A 9,531-nucleotide genomic window follows, 5' to 3' on the forward strand; every position below is an offset into this window, starting at 1 on the left:
CATTAACTTAATCTATATATATAAAGCAAAAAAAAAATAATAATAAAACATTCAAAATTCTGAAAATATCCTTAAAATGTTAATACACACCGATTTTAATTAAAATACGGTATAATTGTAAAAGAAACTTTAAAAAAATTAAAAAGAAAAGAAAAAAGTTTAACAGACCCCACTCCAGAGCAGTTGCTCTTCCTATCAGTTTCTTCTGGCACGTTCTATTCAAAAAAGATGAAAGCAAAACTGAAACCATCCAAAACCCACCATGGCCCTCAAACTTGGAAACACATTTCCTCCCCTCCCATGTTTCGCAGAGCAAGAATCCTCATCTACTCACTGCATAAAAAGGTTTGAGGTTTTTATTTATTTTTTCTAGGTTCGTTTCTTCATTTGTGATGTCGAAAATTGAGAAGTAAATCATAAATTGAGTTTGGTTTGTTGTTACAGGGAGGAAGATTGAAGGAAAAAGAGCTGAAGCAATCAATATTGGAACCCCCAGTGTGCTCATCAATCTGGTAGTTCATGTCTTTGTGTGGCTGATTTTCTCTTTTGCCTGTGTTTATTCCAGAAAATTGGTATAAAATTATGTTATGATTTTGTATGCTTATGTGCTCATCAATCTGGTAGTTCATGTCTTTGTGTGGCTGATTTTCTCTTTTGCCTGTGTTTATTCCAGAAAATTGGTATAAAATTATGTTATGATTTTGTATGCTTATTTTCATTTTTTCTTTTTGTGAATTTTCAGTATTTGTAAGATGTTGCAGTGTATGAGAGAGGCAAGAAAATTATGGTATGATGCTGTTAAAACCGATCGACGTTTACTCAGATTCTAAATCAGACGGTCCATCTCGCATCACCAACCCTCAGTCTCAGGTAATATGACGCCCTGCCTCTGCTTCTTTCATATTTGAACTGTTTCCTCTGTAAGGGTTTAGTTGGATTATTCACTTGCATATATTCAGCTTAGCATTCCAAGTGTTTGCTAAAATGCCAAAGTTGATTTTAATTTGAACACTTTGTTGGTCGGCTTTATTTTGTATTATCTAATTTAGCTTTGTAAATAAGAATTGGGAAATGAAGAGAAATTAGAAAAGCTTAGTTCTATATAATAAAACTAATTTCAATGAATGCAACAATTCCATAATGAGGGTGAAAATGAAATTAGAAGTGAGAACAGTGAAGAGATTTGTACGTTGTATCAATTTGTAAGATTTTTTAGTGTTGGTCAAATTTTGTCTTTTTAGTTCTTTTTCTTTGTTATATTGACTTTTTGAATAATAGTTTCATGTACGAGTATGCCATGCTTCAAGATGCCAAGTATGGTCAAGTTTTCATGTGTTTAGGCTTGCACAAAACTTAAGTATTTCTTCCTAGGATTCATGTTATATGGATATTAGCCTCTCACCCTGTGCTTTGCATGCTTGAGACCTTTTCAACAGAACCGAAGTTTGAGAAAACTGTTGGAATCAGTGGAGTGGGGAATAAATTTTAAAACTCAACGATGTGTGTAAGTTTGATTTCACTATTATGTTTTTGGCCGCCTTTATATTATTGTATGGTTTCTGAGAAAAGGGATCAAATGAAAAAAATAAAAAATTTAGTTTTAGTTATCTTATAACCATTTCTCTTTCTCTTTAGTTTTAATCCGTATAGGGCAGCAATTCCTTTAAGATTTTTTACGCTCTCATCTTCTTCTTCTTCAAATTTCAGGGTCCAGTCATTAGTTCAAGAACTCGAAGTCCAGAATTGCTTCAATGACTCCGGTTCCATGCTTTCTGTTTATGAATCTTCAATATGCAGAGCATCAATTCTTTAAATGGTACGAATCTCTCTCTCACGCAAAGCTATCCCTAATTTATGTTTGATTGACTGAAACTTTGGCTAGGGTCTAGGTCTGTGTTTGTGTTTGTAATTATTTATGTGTTTGACTTATGAAATTAAAAAGTCTTTGGAATTTTATCTCAACAGATGGAATCGCCTCTCACCTCGCACTCTCTGACGCATAATGGTTCCAGAAGACGCAGAGGAAACTATATTTAAGGTTAATGATTCTTCATTTCGTTATATTTTGTATTTTAAGTTTCCAATCAGCATACATTAGTTTAGTTGGAAGATGATTTTTTCCTACTGGGTTCTCTCAAAAGTTGTCCATTATTATACAATCCCTTCCCCTCTCTCCCCCCCAACCAAAAAAAAAAAAATAGACATTTTAATATTGGCTCTACTGTAACTAGGTGTTCTGTTTTCGGCTGATAATTTGGGCCTCCAAATGTGCCTAACAAAGCCATGGCTTTATTTCTCTACGTTCATGTGTTAGTGAGAATCCACGATTTCTATTTTTGTCTTTCTGGAAGATGCAGGTGACAAAGGAAAAATAAAGCAAACAAATCACCCTTTGGGATACTTTTGGGTTGTTTTCTGACTGGAATTGGGTGTTGGTTTACATTTGTTATTTGTTTACACTATCATTATTAGTTTCTTCTTTCTTTGTGTTTATTTTTTGTCAAGTGTCCAGGTCATTCTAGATCCAGATTCAGTTTCATATTGATGTAAAGTGTCCAGTTCAGGCATCAACTTCTATTTTTTATGTTACGAATAAGATTATGCTTTGATTTTTTCTTCTTCTTTTTTTCTCAAGGGATTATTTTTTATACAGGAATTAAAAGCAAAATGAGGATCAGAGTTGGAGGGAGTTCAAGAATAACATGAAAGCAAAACAAAAGGGAAGCATCATGGTGAGTGATAAGCACTGATCATGACTTCTTCGAGCAGTGAACCAAAGTCGCTCTTCTTCATGGACAAGTCCAAAGGTACCTTATTCATACCTTTGTTTTTTTGTTTTTTGTTTTGAGTGACATATTTGTCTTTTTTCACTTTCAGTAATTGAATTGCTTCTGTATAACAAATCCCAATTTCAGGTCAGCTGCTGGAATTAGGTTTTTTGAGTTTAGATAAGGTCGCTATGTGTAATCCCTCTAATTTTACATTTGTATTGTTATGAATTTCTGATTTTAGTTTTGGAATAGATTTATTTATTTATTACCATTTATTGTTTCGTATGAGAGGGTCTTATGCCAATGTAGAAGTTTTTAACAATACGTTTCGAAGTTTTTGAAGTTCACATTCCATCAGCAGCTAATGCAGATGGGGTTGTGGATTTAATTTATGGGATAATTTGTGTAGCCTGTAATCATTGGGAATGTTTTGTTTATGGCATTTTTTAATGGGTTTTATTTTTCGTTCGGTAGAATGCATTTTTGTGTGGTTTCAGTGTTTAGGGTGATAGAGTGATGGAGATGCAGATGGAGGTGTGGGTATTTTGGCCATGTTAAAAGGAAATTGCAAGTTTATGGTTTGGTTTAAACAATTGTGTGGCTATGTGTTCGCTTTAGGTGAAGGTGTCGTGATGCAAAAGAACCTATGTTTCTAGCTTTAAATTCTGTGTTTCTATGTACTAATTGGGCGATTTCTCAATGTTTCTATTAGGTTATTTCATATGGATGCTAGAAGGGACATAATTTTCTGTGGTGGCAATTACTCTGAGCATTTCTCATTCTTCCTGTCAAAATTTATATAAACTGTGTAATTTGATTTCTGAAAACTGCTTTTGTCCCTAATGATATTTATATGGATAAAATTAAAGTTTGTGAAGAATGTCATCTCTCATTTATAGCAGTTGCTTTATCCAGGAATGTCATATATGTAACTTTAAAGTTGTTGGCTTTGAATAAACCAAACACTTGAAGGGCTAATCTGTTTTAGTAGTTGAAGGGCGTGGTGAAGCTGATAATAACACACCCATAATGACACGCTGCAATAGACTTATTCCGAAACATAAGTCTATTGTTTTGATGGATTGTTTTAGTATTCTTATATCTTGCTTCATATTAAGGTTTTTTTTTTTTTTTTTGGTTTTAAAAATAATATAAATGCAGATCCAATTTGCTGCATGAGGCTACCAAAGAAGATAGTAGCAGGAGAGCATAAAATTGCTGCCGGAGGAGGTTTATGTACAAGCAGTAGCTAAAAGGATTTTAATTGTCATGAATTTTTTGTTTATTCTTTTCCTTTTTCAATGGTTGCAATATTAGCTTTTTTTTCTTTTCTTTTTTTTGGTCAACATTGCAATACTAGCTTCAATTACTATATTTTGGTGTTACGAGTTTTGTTTTAAATAAATACAAAGAGGAATTTAAATTAGTTCTTGCATTTGTTTTAAATTCTTTTCAATATGATCAACAATGATAATAATTTATTTTTATAAAGGTTATCAATGAATACAATACAACATATGTTACCAAATTATTGAAAAAAAGAACTTTTAAGGACAATTCAACAGGAAAAAGCGTTTTACCCAAGCTGATAAAAGGTATTTCAAATTATGGGGAAAACAAGGAAAATTTTCAATTCCACCAAAACAGAAAATTCAAAAAAAGAAAAGAAAAAAACACAAAGAATCCCCCCTAGCTCCTAAAGCTCATTAGACTAGTTTCTCTGCACACGCTTTTGCGTGTGCGAGAGGCTTTCTTTTAATCACGTGCGCTACGCGCGACTTACAAAATTTCATAAATATTTTTTTGCAATTGTATTTATATAGATGTCTGTTTCAACAGTTTCATATTTTAATCGCGTGCGTGTGATAAATCGTCATCTTAAAAACCTTTTATCGCCCGTATTTTTCTAGACGTCCATCTTAGCAGTTTCTTTTTTTTCTTTGATAGCGTGTAATATGCTAAGATGGACGTCTAGAAAAATACAGTGGATAAAGGAAAACATTTAAAACAACGATATATCACATGCGTGCGATTAAAATATGAAACTGTTGAAACGGACATCTATATAAATACAATTGCGAAAAAATATTTACGAAACTTTGTAAGTCGCGCGTAGCGCGTGTGATTAAAAGAAAGCCTCTCGCACACGCGGAAGCGTGTGCTGAGAAGCTAGTGAGTTATTAATTCAATTCAATCTTATACACTAAACGTGGTCTAAAATTATCTATTTTTATATAATAATGATTATTTAATTCGTTGTTACTCGTGTGAACGACTAATGTTGAATTTAACCTTTCGCAAAAAGCAAAAAAAAAAGAGTTGAATTTAACAAGTACATGTGCTGTGTTTCTGTTTTTCGGAGAATATAAATGTATGATGATTTGGGCTGCGCAATAATCGTGCAAACGCCTTCCTCTACCGTTAGTAACAGGCCTTAATTTGTACTCATTGGGTTCGATATTCTTGTGCAGTTTTTTCACTGTTTGGGCTTCGGCCCAAGCGTCGCTCTTCACAGCGAGATTAGAATAAGAATTTCAGTGAGGAGAAATTTTTATATGTTTCGGTTATAATGAGAAGTTCCTTAATAGCCTGTCTCCCTCATTATAACCCCTCAACATTTATAGAAGCTCCATGGAAGTGCAATTGGTGGATCTCCGTCATCCATGGAAGTGCCACAGAGATTAAGAAGAGGCCACAAGAAACGAAAGGACGTGCTTACTATGTGCCTACATATATTCCCATAAACTACACCCACGTACGTTCCTACGTTCTTTGCTTTGCATGTTGCTCCTAATTTCCTAATTCCTATGCTGCGCTATTATATTACCTCAATCACTCCGAAACCTCATCTTCTTCCCAGATTGGTTCACATAAAAGATGGAGCCTGCATTCTAGTGACACCTGAAGGCACGAGTCCCCACTCATCCCGCCACGTGGCACGCATCTACCGGTGCATGCCCCTCTCGAGCTAATTATGATTAGCTTCGCAATGGTGGATGAATGAATGAACGAATGAATATATGATCTTTCTGTTCTTCAACATAATCTCGACTTTATTGGAATTTTTCCTAGTTTCATGGCCCTCTAAACACAAATTAACACTTTTTTAACGTTTAATATTTTCACTGGAAAATTGTGTTTAAACTTCCAAAATCATTAATTTCAATGCCTCGTGTGGTTTCACAGAATAAATATTTAATCTCCTCCATAATCTTCTTGTTTCAACAAGTGGTGAAGTTGTGGGCAAAGGCATGCGCCTGTGTAGCTCTCTCCATCTTCCTCATAGTTTGCATCCCCTTTTTGATCCTTGTGTTTCTACCCTTCTTCACTGCTTTTCTATGGGCACTTTTTCTTTGTAAGATCTTGTGTTTTTTCAGATTGTGCCCGCAATTTAGATTTCTAGAAACGAAAATATTCTTCAATTACTTGTCATGCACTGCAACAAAATTTATAGGCAGCAGAAGCAGCACATCCCATTTCGAGTGTGATTATAATCACAAGATTAATAATAATGATAATGAGTTAATAGCCAAGTCACTTGAGGATAAGCAGGAGAGCGTTGACTTGGATCCCTCTGAGCTTCCATGTCTGTATGAATCTGATTTTGATATTGAAGAAGAACATCAAGAGATCAACGGCGAAAGAAGGGTCAAGGAAGGGACCGGTCATATTCGCACTTACCAGGAGGAAGGCTCATGGCAAGTTGTGGTTTCAAAGCCTGCCGTGAGCAAGAAGATAGAGCCTCAATCGGTATGTATGTGTTTAATAATAATATACAAATATATTCATTATCTCAGTTGATAATTTCATGTTGTGATTAACTTCCCAATTAAATATTGTTTTGTTTTAATTCGTTTGGAAACAGTTCTATGATGTTTTGTCGTTTTGGAAATGCAAGGAGAAAGGGCAGGAGACATAGAAGGAAAAATCCAACATCTCATCTCTTGTGTAAAGATTGTATAGCTGGCTAGGACTTGTTGTCTTTTTTGACATTGTGCAGTAATGTTTAATGGATCTCCACCTTTTGTGATTGTTTTCCATTTTGACTCTTCCTGGCCTTTCTTAATCACCGCATTTCCCTAATTCTTCTAATCAAGCTCTGGGAGTTTCGAACCGTTGTTCACAGAGCTTACGCAACTTATATAAAACTAATAAGAAAAAGAACCTTTCATCACTTGATTAATCTAACCTAACTTTGTGTGCTGAAGAGAAAAACTTTGCTGCGGCAACCATGGTAGCCCTTTCTATTACATTTTCATCTTTACCAGCTGATGATGATACAAAGAAGCATGATGAACTGATCAATGAACTCAATCTTGTTGAGGCTCTGCTCTCTTTCTTCTTGTCCTTGAGCTTTAATCATGTATAGAAACAGTAGAGGTTTTTAAACTTGTAGCTAGTTTATGTTCTTTTATAATCTCCTGTTACTTTGCTGGTCAAGTTGAATTCACTCTAAACTTGACTTGATTGGTTCAGAGAGAAGGAAAGATCCCAGTACACATTGGTAGATTGTGACGTTTGCTTGGAGACCAAGTCTTAAAATTGTGTTTACTAGTAAATCAAAATTTTGGTCAGGCACATCCAGTCAAATATTCTTTTTGTTTTGTTTTGTGTTTTTTTAAGCTCGCATTCAAGATGATGATGAAGTACTTAAACTGCAGGTGGCAGTCATATATTGACATAATCCAAATCTCAGGAGATTGTACAGAAGTCAACATTACTTTTTGAAAACAAAGTACAAACGCGTGACAAAGATAGACACAAGCGACAAGCACACGTCTTAGTGAATTGAATAGTCTTTGTTAATGAAAGAAGAAGACTGAATGAATGAATCTATATTTGATTAAGTTCAGAACGAACTTTTCCGTCAAAACTTTTAGCAACAGATTATTTTTTTCTCATGGACTAGGATGTTCATAAGAGGTCTTCTTCTTGGTCTTTATTATCATATTTTATCTTCTTTATTCTTTTTAAAAGATTGAGGTGTGTGTGACTCACTTTTTTGACTAACTGATTTCCAATCCAGCTCAAAATTTGAGAAACATATAACTTGTTTGACCAATTAATTTCCATTCAAATTCAAAATTTAGAAAACATCATAGAGAAGTCATTTGATGGATCGAACTTTACAGCTTTGCCTATATTTTAAAATGAGCCGCCGACCTCTAGACATCTTCTGGGCTAGGGCTGACTGAAACTTTTGGACCCAAAATATCAAAATCATAATTTTACCCTCTTGAACGCCATCTTTTATGTCAATTTGATATTTTAATGTTAAATTTCACGATATTATTGTCCTATATATAGATAAGGATGACTTGGCTTGCGTTTCAACATGGGCTGCAGTGTATTACTGGGTCAAGTCAAAGTCCAACAAGGCTGCAGCAAGCCGAAATCGTCTGCATAGCTTCTAGTACTTTTCCACCAAGAATGGCATTGGCATCGATCCATTATTTCACTATATATATCGATATCGCTGCTACTCATCTAATCAATGTACACAAATCCCTCGAAAATAACAAGCTTCAAATATTTGCCTTGTTACTGCTGCTCTTAAAATGGCACTGTCCTTCTCCACTAAGAATACAACCCCCCAGAAATACCGCGACTTCATAGAATCTCTGCGACAGCGACTCACAGCCGGACGATCTAAATCACACGGTATACCGGTGCTGCCTAGAAGAGAAGATGTGCCAGACGCACAGCGCTTTCTTCTTGTTGATCTCACAAACTCTGGAAACAATACCATCAGGCTCGCAATCGATGTGGTGAACGCTTACGTGGTGGGTTATGCTGCAGGTGGCCGATCCTACTTTCTTAAAGAAAATGCTCGTGAGAATCCGCCTCCAATCCACACCTTGTTCAGCGACACCACTCGGATGCCTCCTCTGGACTTCGACGGCAGCTACACCGGGCTTTCGCGAGCAGCGGAAGAAGCAGTGAAACGGAATATAGCACGTGATCGTGCTCGTAACCCAGCAGTGGCAGGTCTGCATCCAGATACATCTATTCTTGAGCGGATACCTCTGGGACGCAATGAACTAGATGACGCCATCAACCTGTTGCGCTTGGCACCATCCCAATCCGACCAAGCTATAGGGTTTATAGTGGTAATTCAGATGATCTGCGAAGCGGCAAGGTTTCGGTTCATTGAGGGTCTACTCCGCAATAGCATGAAGGATGTCTACGATCCCATTATACCAGGCCTTGCAATTCGGAGCCTGGAAACCCATTGGTCTGATCTCTCTGAAGAGATCCAGAGGGTTCCGGCCAATCAAACACAATTCCAGAAGGCTGTTGTGCTCCATAATATCAAAAATGAACGCGTTGAAGTACGCAGTGTTGACTCAGACGTTGTTCGGGGTGTCGCTATGCTGCTCTACGATCGAAACCAAAATGCCAATCCTGGACCTTCAGCGAAAAAGCCTCTGTTAAAGAATCTAAAGCCTCACATCGGAAAACCCAAAAAATAAATACAACATACATAATAAGTGGTTGCTGTAGCATGTGCTTATAGTACCGATAGTGTGCGTCTCTTTGAAATACGTTGTCCTCATGGATATTACTTCAACTTAGTTGTACCCTAGCTTTATATATGTTTTTTGTACCTCTGTTGTTTGCTAGTACTCTTCCGTTTTGAGAGGTGTGCAAGTCGATTGTCGTGTGTAATCTATAAAATAAAGCAAGGTTAACTTCTGTTCTTCAATATAAACCTGTTCTCCATTGATTGGATTTTCCTGCTTTTGATTCTTGTGTTTCT

At 36.0% G+C, this 9,531-nt stretch overlaps 2 protein-coding genes and 1 long non-coding RNA gene across 8 annotated transcripts; all 3 read left to right on the plus strand.

Annotated features, from left to right (window-relative positions):
• Positions 1-175: 175 nt before the first annotated feature.
• LOC117616818 lies at positions 176-4,090 on the plus strand. Of its 5 annotated transcripts, none has more exons than XR_004584184.1 (8): positions 176-345; positions 445-512; positions 743-870; positions 1,424-1,504; positions 1,708-1,816; positions 1,966-2,038; positions 2,654-2,807; positions 3,484-3,922. It is a non-coding gene; the product is annotated as an uncharacterized LOC117616818 (long non-coding RNA). The 5 variants fall into 5 exon arrangements; XR_004584183.1 differs by having other exon boundaries at positions 1,437-1,504; XR_004584185.1 differs by lacking the exon at positions 1,424-1,504 and adding an exon at positions 2,916-2,953 and having other exon boundaries at positions 177-345.
• Positions 4,091-5,547: 1,457 nt separating this feature from the next.
• On the plus strand, positions 5,548-7,691 carry LOC117614457. Of its 2 annotated transcripts, none has more exons than XM_034343274.1 (2): positions 5,548-6,521; positions 7,433-7,691. In XM_034343274.1, exons 1-2 carry the CDS (start codon positions 5,937-5,939, stop codon positions 7,448-7,450), a joined length of 603 nt encoding a protein of 200 aa, XP_034199165.1. In that variant the 5' UTR covers positions 5,548-5,936; the 3' UTR covers positions 7,451-7,691. The 2 variants fall into 2 exon arrangements, with proteins under 2 accessions (XP_034199165.1, XP_034199164.1); XM_034343273.1 differs by lacking the exon at positions 7,433-7,691 and adding an exon at positions 6,637-6,809.
• A 638-nt stretch (positions 7,692-8,329) lies between these two features.
• On the plus strand, positions 8,330-9,244 carry LOC117617289 (ribosome-inactivating protein alpha-trichosanthin-like). The gene has a single exon (XM_034346619.1). The coding sequence runs from the start codon at positions 8,330-8,332 to the stop codon at positions 9,242-9,244; it is 915 nt and encodes a 304-aa protein (XP_034202510.1).
• Positions 9,245-9,531: the final 287 nt, after the last annotated feature.

Source organism: Prunus dulcis, chromosome 1 (genome assembly GCF_902201215.1).
Source record: "Prunus dulcis chromosome 1, ALMONDv2, whole genome shotgun sequence".
Taxonomy (NCBI): domain Eukaryota; kingdom Viridiplantae; phylum Streptophyta; class Magnoliopsida; order Rosales; family Rosaceae; genus Prunus; species Prunus dulcis.